This window comes from Pleurodeles waltl, chromosome 1_1 (genome assembly GCF_031143425.1).
Source record: "Pleurodeles waltl isolate 20211129_DDA chromosome 1_1, aPleWal1.hap1.20221129, whole genome shotgun sequence".
NCBI classification, from domain to species: domain Eukaryota; kingdom Metazoa; phylum Chordata; class Amphibia; order Caudata; family Salamandridae; genus Pleurodeles; species Pleurodeles waltl.
The window spans coordinates 858697027-858721598 of NC_090436.1; the positions used below are offsets into that span (position 1 = coordinate 858697027).

A 24572-nucleotide genomic window follows, 5' to 3' on the forward strand; every position below is an offset into this window, starting at 1 on the left:
TTCAGTTTTGTAACATATCTTAGTCCTTTTAAAAAAGAGACCAAACTTTATGCTGGTTGGAGCTTAAAGTTTAGTCTCTTTTTTAAAAATGGTTAGGATATGTTACTAAAGTGAATGTCTTAGGGCCTTTCTGGGTTGTCTTTATCACTGCTTTTTAATGGTACCGTGGGACACCCACTTCGACGATGGGGAATGATTCAAGCATGTGAATCTATGAAAGATCCAATAGTGGAGTAATTTATGCTATCTGACTGATTTGACATATTCTCTGTACTTTAATTCATGCCCTTACTAAATCATATGTATTGACTCACACTGTCTCTGCTACATGTGGTAGTTATGCATTCTTAAAATTTGTGAATCATCTTAAAATGTAAATCTAATGTGCTCTTTATGATTAACATATAGGGGGTCATTCTGACCCTGGCGGTAATTACCGCCATGGCGGAGGTCGGCGGTAGCACCGCCAACAGGCTGGCGGTGCACCGCTGGGCATTCTGACCGCCGCGGCCAGAAACGGAAAGTCGGCGGTGTACCGCCGACTTCCCGCTGCCCTTGAGAATCCTCCATGGTGGCGGAGCGCGCTCCGCCGCCATGGGGATTCTGACACCCCCTACCGCCATCCGGTGGCGGTAGGGGGTGCCGCGGGGCCCCTGGGGGCCCCTGAGTGCCCATGCCAATGGCATGGGCACTGCAGGGGCCCCCGTAAGAGGGCCCCACGAAGAATTTCAGTGTCTGCTTTGCAGACACTGAAATTCGGGACGGGTGCAACGGCACCCGTCGCACCTTCCCACTCCGCCGGCTCCATTCTGAGCCGGCGTCCTCGTGGGAAGGGTGTTTCCCGCTGGGCTGGCGGGCGGACTTTCGGCGGTCGCCCGCCAGCCCAGTGGGAAAGCCAGACTGACCGCCGCGGTCTTGTGACCGCGGAGCGGTCTTTCGGCAGGAACCGCTTGGCGGGCGGCGACCGCCGTCCGCCGCGGTCAGAATCACCCCCATAGTGTCTTGCTACATGTGTGCTGTGCACTGCAGCTCAATGGTTGAAAGGTAGGAACTAGCTTTAGAAAAGGTTTTAGGTTATAAACTTCAAGTACATATAGGCTCATAAGTTTTATTTTTATTTATCAGCATCCTCCAGAGCAAGTGAGGGACACGTTGACCATGAATGTGGGGAATCAAATGTTCGCTGGGAGTCTGAAGGTGCTACCACCGAAACCGAAGAACCCAGTAGCATGGATGATGATGGGGCTGCAGAGGAGCACTCAACTTCATCGGACTCAGAGGCCTCCACAGAAAACTAGCTACAAGTGGTGGTGGACACAACACCATCTCATGGACTTACAACATCATCCACCACCACCCAGAAGATCAGCATCCCTTCCATCCAGCAGTGATGTCTGAAGAGGGTCTGGATGTGCTGTGCAGCATTTCTGTTGGCCAGACTGCACGTTTATGTGCCATCCAAGGAGTCAGTCAACAGTTAACCCAGATGCTGGGCTTCCAAGTTGGCATACACTTTGGATTGTGTGCCATATAAAGAGGCATGGCACATCTAAGGCCCCACTAACATCACTGCCTCACACCAACCAACACCTGACCCTTCCTCCTGAGATCTTTCCTTTCCCCTAACCCATCCTTCCACTAGTAAAACCTCAGGCAAACACAAGCAAACAGGCTCACACAGACACTCATAGTAAAAAGAAGAAACATAAACGCAAACATACCCATGTATACACAGAAACTAGCACCACCCCATCAACCATCTATACACCCTCAACCACCACCACACCTTCAACCACATCTACACCCTCAACAGCCCACACTCACCACCACAAACTGTACCACAACTACACCCTTAACCTCCACCACACCCTCAACCACATCCACAACCTCATTCACCACTGCATCCATAATCACTACAACCTCATCCACTACCAAAACCACCACCACAACAACCTCATCCTAACACACAACCTCACAAAGGCAACCCACACCATAGAATCACAAACCCTCAGAAAAGCAAACACAATAACTCAAACACCACAGAAACACACACCCTCACACAAAACAACACCAATTAAACACACACCACAAAAACCCACACCCCCACATAAACAAACAACACAAACCAAACAAACCACACCAAAGAAACACACACCCTCAGGCAAGCACACACCATTACCCAAACAAACCACATCACAGACACACACAACCAACACCACTACATCCACAAAAGAAACACATTCATCCAAATCAAAAACTTCGTCCACGTTACAGCACACACCCAAACACACACCCAAAAGCACAACCACACATCACCATGACACATGAGACATACACTCAGCTGCACAACAACACACATACGCACCTACTACCATTGCAACTTCTCCTACACCCTCCCACACCTCCTACCCCACACCATCCACCCTTCGTCCTCCCTCTCAAACATCCCCTACTCCTCCTAAATCGCTGAAAAGGCTCACCCCTCGTCCTGATTGATAAATTAAGGTGCCTAGATTCCATCTGTATGTTCATGGAGTGACATATGCTCATGTGCGAGTAGGTCCTTTGCATGCCATTGCCTTTCAAGGTAAGATTAGGATCTGTGTAATTGTGGAAAATGTATGATTTATGTCTTATTGTTAAAGTATTGTAACAACATGCAATATCCCTGTTAGGCTACAAATAGACATTGGTATATTACTGGATTATTGTTAACATGATAAAATATGGACATTACATATTTCTAAATTTGACTGCACATAGTCTGGAAAGCATGCAAAAGACCTTTTAATTACCAATACTTCAGCAGTTACCACAACTAGTGCAGTAAGGACACAAGTCACATGAGATGCACAGGCCCTGCCTAATTAGATTTTAATTTTCTTGGGCATGTAAGAGTCAAAATGATTTTGAAAATAAGTATAAGGGAAATGAGTGTTGCGAATTATTTCATCATTGGATTGTATAGGTAAAGAAACCATATCAGTAAAGTATGACAGGCATGCTGAGCGAACAGTAGGTGTAAGGGGAAAACCTTTTCGTGCTTACTCTTCAGAGAGGGCAAAGTAAACAAGCATTTGCAATGCAACGGGTCTTGCGTTTGCTCATGTTAGAGCTGATCGCGTTGTAAACTCCTAACCCGACTTTTCATCTATCGGCAAAAGTGCTTTTATGTACGTAACCCGAAAAAGTGAAATTAACTGTGTAAAGCGCTCGACTTCTGCCAAGCGAAATCGCGCTAGGAAAATAGAGAAAAAGTAGTCCACGATCCGACAGAAAACAGCGAGCCTCGCATGTTTTCTGTACTTGGTCGATGAACTCGAGGAGGGATAGCCACCGGAAAAGGCATGACGTAGGCTTGCCTTCCACTAATGAAAGCAAGCAGATTTTACTAGGCAAGCCCACGAACCAATGAAACACACTGACGTGACGTCGACAGGGCTCCGAGCCCTTTTCTAGTAACTAAAGCGTCTCACTGCGATATGCATGCGCAAGCGCATGCAACGCAGGCTCGACCCTAAAAACACATTTAGTGATGTTTCAGTAATTCTGTGGTAACCCATGAAGTGTATACATTTGATATTATTTTTTAAGATTAGAGAGTCGATTATGAAAATTGTGAATTAGTTGTATATGACACACACTTAAAGGTGTACACGTCTCAGAAATTGGGGCTACTTTGCTTACAATTATTAATTTTGTAGTAATGAAACACGGTCATCAGCTTTAGTTATTTTGTATGCGCTTTCATCATGATGACAGACAATGATAACGTACACAATTTGTCAGACATTTTACGATTCCAAAATGTGTCTGACCATATGTACACTTTATTCAGATCACATTAGAGTTCACCAGGACACATTTACTAGTTTTGCAGACATCACAGCATAAACTTAAATTTAACATTTAAAGGTTAAGAAAAGGCCTTCACTTAACTGACTACATTGCATATGTGTACGGCCACGCTAAAGAAGATTTTTATACAGTAACAAACGTTTACGTGCACATAGCTCCTATTACAATGCAGACGTGGGGTGGGTAGTCATCCATATCGTACAGCAGGTATGCAGCATGATGCACCATCAGGTTCATGGTGAGTCATCAAGTACAAGTGGTTGTTAAAGATAGCTTAACCTCTTTTTTAGGCTTGAAACCACTAGCTCAGGTGTGGAGGTTCAGCCGCCATGGGAACGCCGGAGGAAAGCAACATTGTGATTAGCAATGGAGAGTTGTGGCCGTAATGCTGATATTCTGCTCTTACTCTCTCGGGCGAAGGAGTCTGCATGCAACAGTGATGGTGAACCATGGCAGAGTTTCATCCGTCAAACCGCCAGCAAATAAATCAAGCAGGAACACTGTTCAGACTGCAGACGGACAAGCCGTCACTTTTTGACAGTCCATACACATCTGCCAAGATGTAAATTGGGCCCACTGTCTCTGAGTCTTTGTGACAGTCTTGGGTTTTGTCATAGGTTGTATCAGCAGTATCCCCGCCCCAGCTCCACCACTTCTCCTTGGGAAGTGAGGGTGGTGGTGGCTGAATGAATAGTGCTCATGGCTGATAAAGACACTGCAGAGGTTTGGTCAGTGTCGTAGCACAGACCTCAGCCTCTTCCAACTCCATGAATTCATATCTTTGGTCAGGTGAACTCTTGAAGTGTTGTCGATGATCTTCACCTTGATAAGGTCCCTGTAGTCGCTTACACATGAAGGTATTACATGCCACAGGCATTGATGACAAAAGGTCAGAGAACCAGGATTAGGAGATGAATAGTGGAAGAGGCTAAGCAATGAAAGAAGGTAGTGTCAAACGTAAGAAGGTGTCGGTAACATGCTGAGAGAGAGTTATGGCATGGCATCAGCAAAATAATAAATACCAATATGTGAGCACACATATAGACTTAGAATAGAGCATAAAAAAACAAATGTAATACGCGAATTTTTTCAGTTATGAACTATTTTTTAGAAGAAAGCTGCTTTGTAGTTCACTTTTTCATTTAGGAGAGCCTGACTGTGAGAGCACTGTTGAGTATAAGCAGCTCATGCTTCTCTGCTGGAAACCTGGTGGTTCGCCCACCTCTAAATGGGGTAGGTGAACTCCAGGTTTAAACTGATGGCTCTTGCTTTTTAGCAGATGCTTGCGTCTGCCAACTTCTAGAATTCCCCCTCTTCTAATCTAGTCATAAAATTGGTATTGCACATTTTCGGGATGGTAACATGAGGTGAGCAATATGTATAGAGGTGTCTGAGAGTAATGTCAATAAAACATCCATACACATAAGAGCTAGGTCAGTAAGATAGTTGAATAAAAATGCAGCTATGATGCTTCTGGGATACCTTACCGTTCGCTAATGATGTGTTCACCTAAAGAGAAAGAGAAAAAATATGATGGAATATGAACTTCACGCAAGGGTAAGAAACATAATTAACTGTGGCTCATTTAATCTACAATAGCATAACCTTCAGGTAAATCTCTGTACATTATAACTCGAATGTACACCAGTAACCCAAATACGTCAGTTTAGTTTGGAGTGGCTTTAATAGCCATATGCAGTATTGAACATCCCAGCAGTCTCTAAATCACTTGTGTGGAGTAGCACTGCAAATGTGATGGCACTGCAGATTAGTCACACGCATGAAATACATGGGAATGATTCATGTATCATCTTTCCTCCACTCAGGAGGCCTCTTGCACTGGCTCCAAAATCCACTGAGTTAACTAAACCATTCACTGAGTCCTGGGTGACGTAACTTAGGTGTTTGAATCTGAGGGCAATTCCATTAAGTTGCCCCCATACAGTTTTGGGTGTCATAGATAGGTTAAATACTAATGCTAAATAACTTACTTTTATATTATGTAGTAGATCGCTGGTGGATGAGCATAATATTAAAATCTAGTACTAAATACTGTAATTTCCATTATTGAATACATGAGGTCGAATAGTCATTCTGTAAGCATGACACTATGGATGCTTGAGTGGCACATCCTTACTATGCAAATTCCCTCTGTATTCCAACATCCTCAGTTTTCGAGCAGGTCAAAATAGCATATAAGTTGTTAGGCTGACCTGCAGAGCCCAGACAGGAAGAGATTTCTGTTCCTTTAAGAAACTGGGTTGCTGGTTGAGGGGAGTGAAAACATACCCAAGCAGAAACCACAGTCTTTGTCTGGGTGAAGTCACAAGCAAACCTTAAATCAACCTGTGCTCAACCCCCTATACTGGCTCAAAATTAATGAGGCAATGGTATAAGTGGAGGCGGCAAAAGGTCTGCTGGGCACAAGACGCACTCGGCTGTGAGCGCCAGCCTCTTGTTGACGTCAGAGTAAGTGTCACAGGGATGGTGCCAATCGTTCTTACCCCAGGTGAGTTCCAGGCCTATGAGCTCTCAAAGCAGCCAAAAGATGGCAGTGTTAGAGTGATACTACAGTAACGAGGGAAACAAGGCACACACAGGATGCGTTGTGCTTGCAGGAACAATACTCAGGCAATAAAGAGGAAATTAAATGAAAACAAGGTCATGAATGCACCAACGATGAGGCCAAGGGTGGGCGCTAAGGAAGGAGTCTCATAGTGACGCTCTAATACTCCAAAACCTGCGCAAAAAATGAGTTGAACCTGCCAATACAATATACAATTGTTAGTAAATTGCTAACAACCATAAGAAACAGAAAAGGGTAATGAAAACCAAAAGATTAGTAATGAACAGTAGGTTATAACAAACATTCAAGAAAAAATAAACATCACAGAAATACTCACAGCGAAACACAGTGGAAATAATAGTGGATAGCCGTAGAATGCAGGCAGGCTATCAGTGAAACCAGATCAATAGTATATATCCACAGGCAGCTTAAATCACAATGCCATAAGGGTGCCTGGTCACCAGCAGAAAAGTCAAACTGTTAGTTCAGCTACATAAGAGTGCCACTCTTCTGCAGTATTCAGTACCTAGTGTACTAAATTACACCGTTCGATCGACTGGCATTCCATTCTTTGCAAAAAGTTTGTAATGTCATCAACTCTCTCAGGAGTGCAAGACATATCCACTACTTGTCAGATGAGGTCCTCTGCAGAATGGTTTAGTTCCAAGAAGTGCGACAAGAGCAGCGGAGCATTAGTTACCCCACATCTTTTCCTGCTCCAATTCTGGCATATTCTTGTTTTTGCTGGTTATATAACACCATTCTTTACGTATAGAAGGGTGACCAGAGATAGTAATATTTGGGAATTTTGTATCTTAATAACTTTAAACCTGTTTGGCGAATGTCCAAGAAACTTTGCGGACCCGCTGCCCCTGTTTTACTGTCATGTAATAGGTCCTGCATTTTCTTGAGTTAGAGCTATTGGCATTGTAAATTCAGATCTGGACTTTTTTTGCTTCTTAAATTGGTCAACACTGTCTCATAGTTTCGTATTTTCCTGCCATGTTTTTGGTGGTCACTAGCGGCTACTGACATCGGAAATCACAAGCCTTTGAAGAGGGAAGAGAAGATGGCTGCACTACCTTGCGTTGTGTAAACTTATGAACAGAAATTGGAAAATAAGTCTGGGAACGTATTTTCTTTTTATTTTAACAGAATGAAAAGTTTTGCAAGCATTCTTGCCTCGCATTTCAACGAGCAGAGCAGCCTGGGAAGACTTATGGCCCCAATAAATAAGATAAGCCATGGCCTGTGTGCGATGTCGTGAGTGCTGGCAGGGAGGGGCCCTGGAGAGAAAGACTCGAGATGTGAGCCTAAGCAAGTATCACATCATTGCTTCTAGATTTAGCTACATTCTACCAGAAAGGGCATAGTGTGGCTTTCATGAGCAGTGAGCTAAACGACTGGGTGTTTCTTTTGTAAAATGAGTTTATTTTAGGAATTAGAGGTAAACGAGGACAGCACTGGAATAAAACCAAAACAAATGTCAGCGACATGGGAGGAGATGGGATTAACGGAATGCTGCAATAAAACGCAGGCAGCTACCAGCCTAAAACACCCACAGTGAAAAGGGAGCACCAAAGAAACAACAAAAATAGTCCGTCAAAGCAATAGATAAAGAAACCAAAGTAGAATAACACAGTAGTTCATCACTGCTCTGAAACAGAAAAAGGAGGGAGAAAAAGGCAGAACTGACCACTAGCGAGCAAGAATTTTTAGAGGATACTGCAACCAACAAATGAAAATTGCTTTAAGCCATAGGAAATATGCTAAAAGTATACATGATGTCGAACGCTTACGCTGAACCTAAAAAAGGGGGTCCCAGAACAAGCTTAAAATCGAATGCATTTTACATATACATTTGCATTTCACTAAACACAAAAATGGCCAGGTGCATTTTGCTGAAATTTTGCATTAGATATTAGGGTGCTCAGATTATTTTGGGTACTGCAGGTAAGTAGAGTAAGTAATTCTTAAGTTACAAGGTTTTCCAACGTAGTGATATCTTGCTGCACAATACTACTAAAAGTAGCAACAAGGCCCAAAAACTACATTAGACTACATAAGAAAAGCTTCAGATTTACTGCATGAACAACTGAAATACCCATTTATGGTCACATGCTAATGGAAACCTATAAATAAATACATAACAAATAGAATACATCTTAATCCACAAACATTTTTTGAAAGCTCTCCAGCTCACAACATAATACTGGCACAAGCCAAAAAAGACATCTTTATTATGCACCCCTATGCAACAAAATGAAACATTGATCTAGCAGTGAACTACACAAACTATTAGGAGGCCATGATAATTGGCCACTATGAAAAAAAAAAAAATTCATAACAATAACAAAGATTGCCTTTCATTCACTTTGGCCTTTATAGGTAGCGCAATTCCACTAAAAGTAGCAACAAAGTCCAAAAAATGAACTAGACTGCATATGTAGTTTCAGATTTACTACATGAACAACTGTCACATGCTAATGGAAACCTATAAACAAATACATAAAAAATTGAATATATCTTAATCTACAAAAGCTGTCTTTGCGTGCTCTCTGGCTCACAAAATAGAAGTGGCCCAACAAGCCAAACAAAAAGCGTCTTTCGTATTTACTCCTGTGCAACAAAACGGAAAAGTTACCTAATAAGGAGCTATACTGGCTACTAAATGGAGGACATGAAAATTTGCCATTAGGAACAATATTCATCTTAATTATTATAACAACAATGACTGTCTTCCATTCACTTTGGGCTTCATATGTAGCACAATCCTACTAAATGTAGCAAGGAGCCCAAAAAATAAACTTGACTGCATAAGTGAAGTTTCTGAATTACTAGATGAACAACTAAAAGATACATTTATGGTCAAATGATTGTGTAAACTACTAAACAAATACACTAGAGAAAAAGAAAGAAATCACATAAAATCTGATTGCCACTCTGTAGTTATAGTTAGTATTCCCAAAGATAGGTATTCCTCGGATATGAGCTACCTGATAACTTTCCACCCACTTGATGAATCACCACAAAACTTTCCACATTCTCTACATTTTGAGATGATGTAAATGTTTCTGGTGAACCCTCAAGGAAGTACAAAGATAAAGGGAGTACCAAAGTGCATTTTTGCACCAATGAATTTCCCATAGACCAGGGTTGTCCCACCTTTTCACTAACAAGAACTAATTATGTTCAAAGAAAATCATCCAGAGCTACTAATATGAACAGAGTTGTTCACATCAGGTTAAATTAGTGGCCACCATATGCAAGATTACCAGCCACGGTCACCACATTGCAAAAGTGCCAGCAGTAATGTAAAAAAAGACTAAAGGACTCATTTAGAATTTGGCAGATGGAATTACTCTGTCACACACGTAACAGATATCCCTTCCGTCCTATTACGATTCCATTATATACTATGGACATCGTAATACGGCAGACAGGATATCCGGCACATTTGTGAGAGAGAAACCCCTCTGCCAAACTCTAAATCAGGCCCCTATTTAATTGAAATGCCTCTACAAGGGTAATACATGGCAGCCACAGATGCAGTGCCCCAGCACCAAGGTAATATTATTAGTAATAAGTCTCACAATGCTGCACAAATTATTATTCAAATTTTGACTTTAAATATAATTTGAAAATTATGGGCAAAGGAAATACACAGGTTTGTATATGACATACACGCTTTTCAATTTTGCTATATCTATATTAATTCAATCAAACAAAAGCTTCTAATTTAGTAGGCTGTGCTGCACACAAAAGAGCTACTCAGAAGCGGCTGGAAAGCTAGTAGCTCACAAGCTACTCGTTGGAGAAGCCTGCCATGGATGATTGTATTTGATGTAGTGTAAAAACTGCTGAATTAATTTACATGCAGTTTAGCCGGGTTAAATATTATGTTAAATATTATGGTGCAGAGAGTATGCTTTTCAGGTACTGCCATTAAGTAGGATGAGTATTTTTTAAGGTTTAAAACATTTAAACCTAGTGATATCTGTCACCACAGCACTTTTGCAGCATTTCACAAAATCTTGTAAACCTACTGTGGTAGATGGCTGTAAACCTATGTAAAAATATATACTAATTTTTTTTTATTTCCCTGCCTAGTACCACTTAAATAAAGTGGTAATAGGTAGGGATCTACTACTTACCAATATCATAGGCCCTAACACTGAACACAGCCAAAGTGTAGTAAAAACAATATGGCTGTCTTTACATTCTCTCAAAACAGCCATCACCCATTACCCAATTATACTCCGGCTTGTCATTGCCATGTACAACTGTATACTGCAAATTTATCACAGTATACTTTGGCCCAAAATATAGATAAAGCCTAGATGTATCACTGAATATCGGTACCTGCACGTCATTCATGGTGTCACATGGGCAGTGCAATAATTAAGTCATATTTACAAAGGGAGGCAAGGCCAACATGTGTGGCCCTGCGTAGATTGGTAAATCTGAAGAAAGGCAAGGTAGAGCAATTCGCTTTTTTAGCATTACTCTACATACCATAATTTACACTGCTGCTAAATTTCACATACATCTCTATGCAGCGCTACTGTAGCCACTCTACTATACGCTATTCCACTCGAGACCACTCCACTCTGCACCTCTCCACTGTACAAGACTTTATTCTACACCACTCCATTCAACACTATTACACTGTACGCTATTCCACTCTATGCCATTCTACTGTATGCCTTTCCACTTTACTCTGTTCCACTGTATGCCACTCCACTCTACAACACTCCACTGTATGCTGTTTCACTGTTTGCCACTCCACTACATGCTACTCCACTCTATGCCACTCCATTGTACGCACTCCACTCTACGCCACTTCTTTCTATGCTATTCTATTGAGCCCCTCTCAATGTACATCACTCCAGTCTCCTAGTACACTCTATCCCACGCCAGTGTACACCACTCCAGTCTAGACCACTCATTATATGCCACTCTACTGTACACTACTCCACTATACACTATTATACTCTACACCACTCCACTGTACAACACTCCACTTTAAGCCACCCTATGCTATTACACTGTACATAACTCCATTCCACACCTGTGTACTCTATGCTATTACACTGTATGCAACTCCACTGTACACCTGTTCAGTGTACGTCACTCCATTATATGCCACTCCAGTATATGCTATTCCATGTGACTCATTTCAACTGTATGCCACTCTACTCTATGCTATTCTGCTGTATTCCACTCCACTCTATGCCACTCCACTGTATGGCACTCCACTCTATGCCACTTCTTTCTATGCTACTCGATTGAGCCCCACTTCAATGTACGTCACTCCATGGTCTGCTATTTCACTCTACCCCAAACCACTCCACTATACAAAAATCAACTAGACTGTATACCACTCTATTAATCTGCAGTCACTTTCCAATACTGTATGGCACCCCACTACACTCTACCATACAAACTATACTCCAATTTATGACACTTTACTCAGCTGTATTGTACGACACTCCATTGTACTGCATTCCACGTCACTATAGTCTACAACACGCCCCTTCACTGTTTGACACTTTACTCTACTCCACACTGCCCCACTCCAGTGTACTTCACTCCACTCCACTCTACTACAATTTATCCCACTTTACGCCACTGTACTACACTCCCCTCTGCGCCACTCCTCTGTCTGACTGTCCACTGTATGTGACTCCACTCTAAACATGTACTACACTCTAAGACTCTCTACACCACTCTATGCCTTTCCACTCTATGCCACTGTACTACACTGCATGACACTTGACGACATGCCACTTGACGACATGCCACTTGACTTCACTATACGATACGCTACTCCAATATATAACAATGGCACTCCACTCTACGACACTCTCCTCCACTGTACTCAATGACACTCCATGTGACGATACTCCAGTCTATGAAACTCTACTTCACCCTACTCTATTCTAAAACACCCTACGCCACTCTATGACAGTCTACTACTCGACACACCATTCCACTGTACAACTTGCTGCTCCAGTCTATGATATGTGACTCCACTATATGAGACACCAGCCACTATACTATATAACACTTCACTACACTATACAACACGCTTCTAAACTCTACTCTTCTCCACTTATTTTCCCTATTCAAGTCAAGTTTGAACTACACAAACTTTAAAACTTCTAAATTTATAGTTATAACTTTCACTTACAATTTATCCCCCACTTCAAATTAGTATAAGTAGCAGACCTTGTTACACACTCTTTTTTCAGCTTGCTAAACAGACAACACTAACTATAACTGGGGGCATGGCTAGCAGGCCAAGATGGTGGTTGCATAAACCTGCTGTTCCACATTGACTCGACAAGAATCCTGTTCAATTACCACACATTAAGTGCTATCCACTCCTGGTCGAGCAGCGGAAAGCAGAGAGAACAGTACAAGTCGATGCTGCTATGTTTGAGCGGCTCCCGGTGCTCTAGAACACCCAAGGATTCGCCTTGATGCTGTGGGCCTGAGTGTGAAACCGGCGCCCGGGCCCCGATGGCATGGAATGCTGTGTGCTGCTCCTTGCTGGCAACTCCGCAGCCATGAGATCGGGTGGATGCAGGGCCTGAGATTGCACTGTGCCGTAGCCTGAGTGACTGCAGTGCCTTCTGGAAGCATCGCTGAGAGGAAAACTGCTGAAAGACGGTCATGTGAGAGGCACTGTGGGAGTGACGTGAGGCCGGAGACTTAGGGCCTTGAGAAGAGGGGGGGCGCTCTCTCCCACCCCCACTTGCCCTATTAGCGGCTGGAGAGGAGAAGGAGCTAACATGCCCACCCCATGCTCCTGTGAGGCTGCCCTGGGCCAGGTGCGCCCTATAGTTCAATGCTCGTCAATGAAGGAATCCCTGAGTGCATACTGCGAGGGCAGCAAGAATTGTCTGAGGCTCCAGGTGGAGACCCGCTGACTCGACTGCGCTGGGAGGCGTGCCCCTAGAGAAAAGGAGTGAGGAGTGCCACGCCAGATGACCTGTGTGCGGTCATGGAGCGGGACTGCATTAGAGGGCCCGCCTTGTGGGGCTCTGGGCTCAATGCACTCCTGACCGGCCTGTAAATCGTGAGGCCTCTCTTTGAGGCTACGCCCCACCTGGACTACTCCAAGCTACCGTGAACATCATTGGACTGCCGACCAGGTGGGTTGGGCTGAGGCAGCTAACATAGGTGGCAAGAGGCTGCACCCAGCTCTAGACCCGCATGTGAGATGTGAGGTGGCTGAACCAGACTGAAGAGTGATGATGCATACCCCATGTACTAACCAAATTATCTGAAGTGTTACTACATAGAATGCCCCGCTTTTGAATTTGTTGGTTGTCTGGGGGTAACCAACACTAGTGGCAAGCAGCTGCCTCCCTAATCCTGAAATGGGCAACCCTTGTTGGAGGAGTGTGGTGGCAGGGGGCCTACACCGCAAATTTTAGAATGATGACGGGCCCATAGGAGGCATAGTTGCCTGGAACAGTAAAACTCAGGTGGGGATTCCACTGCTGGAGAGCTGAGAAGTGTGAAGCGGTGCCGCTGGTGGCGATTTCCCCTGGAGTTGCCTGGGATTACTGTACCCCTCTGACTTGAGGGGCATATTGGGGAAGAGTCTGGACCTCCTATTGTACCAAACCCCTAACGGCGGCACCCTCTGGGTTTGTGAGGAGGTGATTGAGGTGCATGGCACTAGAGAACACCATGGGTGTATTAAGATATAGACTGCAAGGGTCACACTTGTCCCCTCAGGGCCCGCAACAGATTGTGTCTGATGCAGAAGTGCTGCCAGATACCTCTCCACAGGCCATGCAAACCACCCTAAACAAGCTTCTAAGGGCTCTTGATGACTCAAAGATTACCCTTCAGCAGAAATAGGGAAGGTCTCAATTGAGCTAAGTCTATTGCAAGCAGACCACCAGCAGCTGATCAGCAGGCTGAAAGACACTGAAACCTCTCTGGCTGACCTCCACTCCTCGCACCAGGCTGTGAAGGCCCAAAATCACCCATCTCATCTGCAATGTCTGGAAAGCAGGGCAGAAGACAATGAGGGGCACAGCAGATGCAATAATGTGCATATGAGAGGTCTTCCGGATGGGGATGAGAGGTCTAACATGGAGGCCTGCCTGGAGCCCTGGTTACGATCCATGGTGGCCGCGACACAGCTCACATCTTTCTTTGCAGAGAGGGCGCACCGTGTGCCAGCCCGGCTGTCAGCCTTGGGACACCCGTCCAGGCCTGTGGTGGCTAAATATTATATTATTATTATTATTATATTATTTCTGTGACTTGCTGCTGCAACGGATGAGGGAGGCGGGCCTGTTCCAAGCGGGCATTGGTCAGGCTGACTTCACAGCTGTGGTGCAAACTAAACGTGACTCCTTTTTGGCCATGAAACGAACACTGCGAGAGGGAAGAATTCAATATTGCCTTATATTCCCTGCCAAACTTAAGATAATGGTAGACGGCCAATGACACTTCTGTCAAGGACCAGAGGAGGCTTGGACCTGGCTGGAAAATGATAGGTCTGGGATGAACAGGCCCTCCACTCAGACAAGAGAGGCACCCCCGCAACACAGGAAACAGTGAAGATCTCAGGCTGCTCACGGACTGGTACACTGACTAAACCTACCCGACTGTAGCCTGACCTGGGTAAGAGGTGGCATTGCAGGGCACAGTGTCGCTCAAAGGAAGAGGGATCACTGATAAAGAGAAATGAGGCAGCTCAGACCAGCATGACGATGGCTCGGATTCTGATTCTGTTCCTCCTGAAATGGACATGCTTCTGCATCTGTCTGCCCAGACGGCAGAGGACATTGCTTGACTGGCACCTCCACTCCTTTTGGATACACCTGAACTCGGATGTGGGTAATAACACTGCTGCACAGGCTGATGGGGGCACTAGTGGTAGTCCTGAAGAACCATGTTTGTCTAGCCCCCATATCACCACTATGAAGATTCTGAAGTGGTGGTGCTACTTGCGCTCTTTTGTTGGACCACATGGTTTGGTTGGCCCGCTATTGCTGGACTGCTCTGAGGTTGGGATCAATCAATCAATCAATCATAGTATTTATAAAGCGCGCTATGTACCCGTTAGGGTTTCGAGGCGCTGAGGTGGGGGGGGGGTGGAGAGGCTGTTTAGCGGTCGAAGAGCCAGGTCTTGAGGAGCCTTCTGAATGTGAGGAGGTCCTGGGTCTGGCGTAGCGGAGTGGGGAGAGAGTTCCAGGTTTTGGCGGCGAGGAAAGAGAAGGATCTGCCGCCGGAGGTCTTGCGCTGGATTCGGGGTACGATGGCTAGGGCGAGGTTGGCGGATCGGAGTTGGCGTGTTGGGGTGTAGAAGTTGAGTCTGGTGTTGAGGTAGGAGGGTCCGGTGTTGTGAAGCGCCTTGTGAGCGTGGGTAAGGAGTTTAAAAGTGATCCTCTTGTCTACTGGGAGCCAGTGGAGTTCCCTCAGGTGTGGGGAGATGTGGCATCGGCGGGGTATGTCGAGGATCAGTCGGGCGGAGGCATTTTGGATCCGTTGGAGTCGTTTGATGTCTTTGGTAGGGATGCCTGTGTAGAGTGCGTTGCCGTAGTCAAGTCTGCTGCTGACGAGGGCCTGGGTCACCGTCTTTCTGGTTTCTGTTGGAATCCACTTGAAGATTCTGCGGAGCATACGAAGGGTGTTGAAGCAGGAGGAGGAGACGGCGCTGACCTGTTTGGACATGGTGAGGGCGGAGTCCAGGATGAAGCCGAGGTTTCTTGCGTGGTTGGCAGGGGTGGGCGGGGGACCAAGGGCGGAGGGCCACCAAGAGTCGTTCCAAGCCGAGGGAGTGCGCCCGAGGATGAGGACTTCCGTCTTGTCGGAGTTGAGCTTCAGGCGGCTGATGTTCATCCAGTTGGCGATGGATTTAAGTCCCTCGTGGAGGTTGGTTTTGGCGGTGAGCGGGTCATTGGTCAGGGAGAGGACGAGCTGGGTGTCGTCGGCGTAGGAGATGATGTTGAGATGATGTTGGCGGGCCAGTTTGGCGAGGGGGGCCATGTAGACGTTGAACAACGTAGGGCTGAGGGAGGATCAATGGGGGACGCCGCAGATGAGGTTGGAGGCTTTGGAGCGGAACGGGGAGAGGCGGACTCTCTGAGTTCTGTCGGAGAGGAAGGATGAGATCCAGTGGAGGGCTTTGTCTTGGATCCCAGCTTCCTGGAGGCGGGTCAGTAGGGTGCGGTGGCAGACTGTGTCAAAGGCGGCGGATAGGTCGAGGAGGATGAGGGCTGAGGTTTCGCCCTTGTCCATTTGAAGTCTGATGTCATCTGTGGCGGCGAGGAGAGCAGTCTCAGTGCTGTGGTTTCGTCTGAATCCGGATTGTGAGGGGTCCAGGATTGAGTTGTCTTCGAGGAAGTGGGTGAGCTGAGAGTTGGCGATCTTCTCGATGACTTTGGCTGGAAAAGGGAGGAGAGAGATCGGTCGGAAGTTTTTGAGGTCGTTGGGGTCAGCCTTGGGTTTCTTGAGAAGGGGTTGGATTTCTGCATGTTTCCAGCTGTCCGGGAAGGTGGCGGAGGAGAAGGAGAGGTTGATGATCTTGCGGAGTTCGGGGGCGATGGTGGCGTTTGCCGAGTTGAAAACATGATGAGGGCAGTGGTCCGTAGGGGAGCCTGAGTGGATGGTGTTCATGGTTGTTATGGTTTCTGCATCGTCCACGTGGGTCCAGGCGGTGAGGCGGCAGTCGCGGGAGGAGACGCCGGGGGTGGGGTCTGGCGGTGGGCTGGAGTTGAAGCTGTCGTGGATGGTAACGATTTTCTGGTGGAAGAAAGTGGAGAGGTCGTCGCAGAGTTTCTGGGAGGGCGGGATGTCGTTGGAGTTGGATTTAGGATTTGAGAGTTCCTTCACGATCCCGAAGAGTTCTTTGCAGTCGTGGGCGTTGTTGTTGATGCGTTCGGTGAAATGGGTGCGCTTGGCGACGCGGATCCGTTGGTGGTGTTCACGGTTGGCGTTTTTGAGGGTGGCGAGGTTGTCGGGTGTGCGATCTTGGATCCATTTCTTTTTGAGCTTCTGGCAGATGCTTTTGGAGGTTGTAAGGTCATCTGTGAACCAGGCTGGTTTTTTCTTTCCTTGGATGGCGGTGTGTTTCTTTAGGGGGGCGAGGGTGTTAGCGCAGTCGAGGATCCATTGATGGAGGTTGATGGCGGCTGTGTTCGGGTCGGTTTGCGTCGGGTGGAGGGTTGTTGGTGAGGGTGCTGGCCAGTTGGTCCTGGGTGATTTTGCCCCAGCGGCGGTGGGGAGGTGGCTGGATGCGGTGATGTTCTGTGATTTTCTTGTAGGTGAAGTGGACGCAGTGGTGGTCGGTCCAGTGGAGTTCGGAGGTGTGGCTGAAAGCGATGTGGTTGCTTGAGGTGAAGAGGGGGTCCAGGGTGTGTCCGGCGATGTGGGTGGGAGTGTTGACTAGTTGGCGGAGTCCGAGGTTGAGGAGGTTGGAGGTCAGTGAAGTAGTGTTGACGTCGGAAGTATTTTCTAGGTGGTAGTTGAGATCTCCCAGGAGGATGTAATCAGTGGATGCTAGGGCGTGGGAGCTTGCGAGGTCTGCGATGGTGTCGTTGAAGGGGGCTCTTGGTCCTGGAGGGCGGTAGATCAGGGTTCCTCTGAGGGTTGTTTTGGGGTCCGTGTGGATCTGGAAATGGAGGTGTTCGGCTGTTTTGAGGGTGTCGTCCGAGTGGGTGTGGATTTTGAGGGTGGCTTTGTGAACGATGGCTATTCCGCCGCCGATCCCGTTGGTCCGGTCTCTTCTGGTGATTTTGTATCCGTCCGGTATGGCGATGGCGATGTCCGGAGCAGAGGAGTCGTTCCACCAGGTTTCGGTCAGGAAGGCCACGTCAGGTGTAGTGGTGTCGAGCAGGTCCCAGAGCTCGATGGCGTGTTTTCGTGCGGAGCGGATGTTGATGAGGATGCAGTTCAGGTGATTGGGGTTGAAAGTTTTTGTAGTTGGATTCGTCGTTCTGGTGCAGGAGAAGTTGCAGGTGCGACAGGAGAAAGGTCCTTTAGTGAGCTTCGGGGATGCCCGGAAGCATTCAGTGGAGGGCCCGGGGTTGAGGGCGCGGAGCTCTTCGGCCGAGAAGTGGGCGCGGGAGGCGCGAGGACCAGGGGGGGTGGCGCTGGGCGCGGTACAGGCGCGGACGGGCGCAGACGGGCTTGCCTCTGGCGCGCCTCTGGCGCGCCAGCGGCGCGCCCGCTGCGCGGACGCGCAGTGCCAGCCATTAAGAAGGGAGGGGGGAGGGAGGAGCAGCTGGGAGGCGGGAGGCGGGAGGGAGCGGCAAATGGGGGCGCGAGGGGGGCGGGGCCGCAGGGAAGCAGCGGCTGGGGTCGAGGAGCGCACAAGGGGCGAAAGGCACAGAAATCGGGCAAAAACAGTCACAAATGCAGGAAAAAACACAATATGGACACAATACTGGCACTAAATACTATCGGGGAGACAGCAATCAGGGGGGCACAATGGGGCAAAAATGCGCCGGTGGCGAGGCGCAGAAAAGCGGAAAAAAGCTGAAAAACAAACTTACGGGACGGCGGAAGCGGCACTCGGGTCAAGTGAGCCCACTAGCCACCAGGGATGAGGCGCAGGAGGATGCCTGCGGGTGGAGGAGGGCCTCGAACACGCAGACGGCAGCGTGGTCGTGGGGCAGAGGCAGAAGGCAGCAGGTTGGTGCTGCGGTCGTGAGGGGCGAGTTCAGGACCTGAACCAGGTCCGAATTCGCTCACTGGCGACGCGCAGCGCCAGCCATTAAGAAGGGAGGGGGGAGGGAGGAGCAGCTGGGAGGCGGGAGGCGGGAGGGAGCGGCAAATGGGGGCGCGAGGGGGGCGGGGCCGCAGGGAAGCAGCGGCTGGGGTCGAGGAGTGCACAAGGGGCGAAAGGCACAGAAATCGGGCAAAAACAGTCACAAATGCAGGAAAAAACACAATATGGACACAATACTGGGAAGTAGGAATGTTTTCTTATTTTTAATGCCCTGTGCTATCTCGGGGGTGATGGGTGGGGGGAGCTGAGAGGGGCACTTCTCTATGCCTGTCTGCGATTGTATGGGCTACATGTCTAACACACCCAACAGATACAAACTTATGACCTGGAATGTTTGGGGACTGGGCTTAATATCCAAGTGGCACAAAATCCTGAGGTACTTAAAAACATGGGGGGTACAAACTGCCGTACTTCAAGAGTCACACTTCACACTCGCTGATGCTGATCACCTCTGGAGACGCTGCCAGGGTCAACTGGCAATTCCACATGGCCACTTACTCACCCTTTGTGAGGGGAGCAATGCTCTGGATGCGAGGTGGGGTTCCCTTTGTGACTACTACTGTATACGTAGACAAGGATGGCCGCTATATTCTAGTGGAAGGGCGACTCTGCGGCAGGCCACTGGTGCTGGGCAGTGTATATACACCAAACCACGACCAGCCCTCTTTCAGCGAGAATGGCCAGGTTGATGGGGGGGCCATACCTTACTGGTGGTGACTTTAACACTGTCTTGGGCACGACTATCGACAGCTCCACTCCTCCACTACTGGGGGCTACTGCCCATAGAGTGGCTGCTGGATTGATAGCCTGGGTTACACACTGGAACATGGAAGGCCACTGGCATACTCAACATCCAACAGATAGGGATTATTCCTTTTACTCAGAGTGTTTAGGCTGCACATTATCAGACCATAGCCTGCTTCTTTTGAAATTGCAACTGACTGACCCAGCCCTGCCCATACCCACCTGGTGCTTATACCCCACATCTCTAGAAGATACTACCTTTAGAGACACCCTAGTGGAACCGATAGCAGAATACTTTACCTTCAACCCGGGGATGACAATGAGTCGTGGTAATTAAAGGGAGATGTTTAAAGTAATAATGAGGGTACAGTGCTTGGGGCAGATGGTAGGGGTCCAACGGGATCTAGAACAAGATCTCCAGAAGTTGGACAATTAATTTCATGCATGGGATAATGAACAAGGCAGGAATCCAGAGGCTCTTCCTTGACTGCTGGAACCACAGGAAAAGTACAATGTGGCTCTGGAACGCCTCCGATGCCATGATCATACAAAATATGTGGAAAGCGCACATGAAGAGCAGGGGAAACTGGGAAGACCCCTGGGCTGGCTGACCGGAAACTAGTGGTACCCCCTCACCTATCTGTTGACAACTGTACACATCAACGAGGCATTCAAGAACAAGCATACCTCCCTGTGATGCTTTCGGTGTATAGTGAATACTCAGGAGTCAGTTATCGTGGACTTATGTGGGTTTTTATTCTCAAATAGGCTTGGGGTACAGTCTCTCTCTTTCTCTGTTCTCTGTTCCTGAGCTTTGGTTCTGTCCCAGTCTTCTTCCTTCTGGTCCTTATGGGTTTGTTGAAGGGTTTCTCCTTCTCAGTCTTCTCCTTGACTTCTGTTGTCTCACATGTTCCCCGGGAAAACGAATGCGGAGAGACAGAAAAATACCATGGTAAGTACTGTGTGGTGCGTCTCTGTCTTCTAGCCCTTTTCCCTGTCTTTCCTTTTCCGTCCTGTCTTCTCAGTTTTCTGCTCTCTGTTTTCGGCCTTCTTTTCTTCTGACCTAATTCCCTTTCTCTTTTCTTCCTTTACCTGTTATTCAATTGCCTCTGCTTTATCTGTCCCTGTCTCCAGTTCCTGTCGTTCTTTACTACCTAGGAAGCCTCTTCTTCCTATTCTTTTCCTTTGTCTCTGTTTCCGTACCCCAATTCTCCTGTTTTTCTCCTGTGTATCAGCTCTTCACCAAGATAAGTGCTCACTGTCTTGGCTCCTGTATATTATTGCATTTATACCGGTTTGTGGAAAGGTGCCACGGCGTAACGGTGAGCGGTGCAAAACAAAATATAATAGGTGCAAAAATAAGTGGCAGATCCCCACTTCCCCCCCTTCCTTTCTCCTTTTCCCTACTTCCCCCTCCCGCTTCTTTTACTCCACCGGCCCCATGCACCTGGTAGAGCCACGCTTTTCCAGAAGCGTGGCAGGAATGAGCGTTTCGTCTCCCCGGGGATCGTTGCTGTGGCGTCCAAGTACATTGACGGGGCTCCTTCTGGATCCGCACTTCCCCGAGTCCAGCCACAGGTCTCTCACCCTCTCCAGATTAGCCTGCTCGTCTTCTTCTCGTCCTCGAGTGTCTTCGGTCCTCCTCAGCTCGTCTTCTTCTCTTCATTGTTATGGGTCGGCGTCCTCTAGGTCTCCTCCTCCACTTCCCACGAACGCCCCTCCAATTTCTGGCAAAGCCGTATTTGTCCTCACATTGACCCACGAAGGAACGGTATTCAGCCAATCACGGGAAACGAGGTCAGGAGAGTCGGGGATAGCAGGGGCAGAGACAGCACAAGTCCCGTTCCTGTGCGGGCGAGACGCATTCAGCCCGTCACACTCCCTTTATAGCCCACCGAAGACAGATCTCCCTTTGACACTGAACACCTTCCTGGATCACTGGCTGCTTCAGCCCTCCCTACAGAAGAGCAGGAGCCGCTTGGATCTCCAGTGTCTGATATGGAAATGCCATTAAGTACCTAGCAACAAACAAGACACTAGGGGCCACATGTACGTACGTTTGGTTTTGCGACTTGCAAATTGCGAGTCAGAGTCGGGCGCCATATTTACGGAATGGCATACGGTGGCACAAAGGACAGGTTATCGCCTAAAGAAAAGATGCTAGCCGGGGAGGGAGATGGCGGAAGGGGAATAGGCACTAGTGGGCCAGAAATGACGCTAGGCTTGTTAGTGGCAATGAATATGCCGCTAACCAGCCTAGCGTCATTTTCTGAAGCACTACCACCCAAACATGACTCCTGTCTTAATAAAGACAGGAGTCATGCTCACCACCCCAAAGGCCAGCACAGGGGATTAGTGTCCCCTGGGCAAGGCCATAATACCCAGTGCCAGGCAGGGGGCCCCATGTAAGGGTCCCCAATGGCACAGAAATAAATAATGATACTTACCTATACTTACACAGGATGGGGTCCCCCATCATATGGAGTCCCTCTGGTGTGGGTGGGGTGTTCCTGGGGCTTGGGGTAGAGATCTGTGGACCCATTCCATGGTGTTTCTTAGCCATGGACATGGGTCCACAGGTACCTAACGCCTGTTCAGACCCAGGCATTAAATAATGGCGCTAAGCTTATTTGGGTCCGCCTACTCAGTGTGCGTCATTTTTACATCCAAGTATAAATAAGGTGGTAGGGTGTTAGAGTGATATTGTGAACAGGAACTCCTACCTTGCATCCAATTAGCAAATGGTAGTTTGCCTCATCCACAACATGACGATAACCCCAATATTTTGACGCTAGACAGGTCTAGCGTAAAAATATAAATATGGAGTTAGCTATGTGTCATTTTAGCGTCAAATGTTTTGATGCTAAAATGGCACAAGCCAAGTATAAATAGGTACAGATTGACTCTGCCCAGAGGTCTACAAGCTGTTTATGAGAGAATTGGCACCACAGCTAACCGATATTTACACCAAGGCTTACGAAGTGGGTAGTCTCCCTTCAACAACTAGGGAGGCCTTGGTGAGCCCCCTGTCTAAATCCCCATCACGTGATGTGACGATCACTGATTTTTGATCCCTCTCTGTGATGGACTCCGATTTCAAAATACGTAGTGAAGTATTGGCCCTCAGATTATTGCCCCACATGCAGGCCCTGATCCAGGGTGATCACAAAAGGTTTAAACCTAACCATAACACCTCCCACAACTTTTGTAGACTCTATTCAATACTTTACGCACGCAATTGATCCGTGGCCCCGGGGCATTAATCGTGTCAGTAGACCTGGAGAAGGCCTTTGATGTGGTGCGGTGGGACTGCTTTGAAGCCACCATGCTCCGAGTGGGGCTGGTTCTTAACTGGACGAGGTGGGACAGACTGCTCTACACTCATCCAATGGCAAGGGTTAAGACAGGGTGCACAATATCAGAGGCCTACGAAATATACAGGGGCACCAGACAAGGATGCCCCTTTCGCCTCTCTTATTTGTCATGGATATTGAGCTATTGCTGGAGAGATTTCGCAGAACAAGGCCAGACTGGGGCATTGTAATGGATGAAACAGTTCACTTCATATCTCTGTATGCAGATGATCTACTTATCTACCTTCGGGATGTCAAGAGGGATATTCCCCGGGCACTACAGCTCCTCAAGGACTTTGGCCACTGCTCAGGTCTCCGGATGAACTGGAGCAAAACTTGGATGTTCATGGTGGATGAGGGCCTCAGCCGCCCCCCACTCCTGTCTGTCTGATATAACTTGGTCCCCACATGCCTTTAAATGTCTGGGCATCCAGGTTTTCCATGACTTGGGGGATCTTTGGGATGGGGGAACCTGGGAAAGGCCTGCAGGTCCCTGGGATACTGTGTCTCCGTCTGGCACACCCTCAAGTTACCCATCATGGTATGCATTTTGCTTACTAAAATGGTCATGCTTCAGAGGCTGCTTTGCTTTTTTATAAACCTCCCAGTGAGAGTCCCGGTAGCCTAGTTTCAGAGACTAGACGTCCATGCTCCGGGAGCTGATTTGGGATGGGGGATGCCAAAGGGTTGATCTGACCACCATCCACGCCCTCCCATTGAGGGAGGACTGGAAGTGCCAGATTTTGAGCTATACATTTTGGAAGCCCAGCTTGAGTGGCTCACAAAGTGGCTTGGCGGAGCAGGCAAATTAGAGCTGGGTCCCCTAGGTGCTTAGCTGAACCAGGGGATGTTACTTGCTAAACTACTACGCCCATCCCAGCACATCCCTCACTTGGGCATTTAGCTGCCTACAGCCCTTACCTGTTGTTGCTGTGGACTGCTGCGTATGGATACCAAGACCCCTTAGGTCCCTGATCTCCACATACGAGATTCTCCTCTGTATCTACTTATGCACCCCCAGCGAATCAACAGCACACCAGGACCCTGTTGCACCTTCAGATGTACTTTAGGAAGTTGTCTAGTAACTACTGTTGTTACAAAGCATTTAGCTCTCCTGTAAAAGTGTCCTCAACCATGACCCTTTAAAAACACATTAATGCATTGGTTTGCAAGGAGAGTTGTAATAGTCAGTGCTCATAATATATATGCATTTGTGAAAGCCTTCAACGTGTAGGACAACTGCATTACTAATAATATATCAAACTAATGCTTAGATACGATTGCACTG

General features: G+C 47.5%; 1 protein-coding gene across 1 annotated transcript in view; it reads right to left on the bottom strand.

Moving 5' to 3' along the window:
* LOC138302262 (trichohyalin-like) overlaps positions 1-24572 on the bottom strand; it is a 250555-nt gene that overhangs the window by 162795 nt on the left and 63188 nt on the right. The window contains exon 6 of the mRNA XM_069242564.1: positions 5346-5367. Within this exon, the coding sequence (XP_069098665.1) occupies positions 5346-5367 (22 nt within the window). The remainder of the gene's footprint in view (positions 1-5345; positions 5368-24572) is intronic.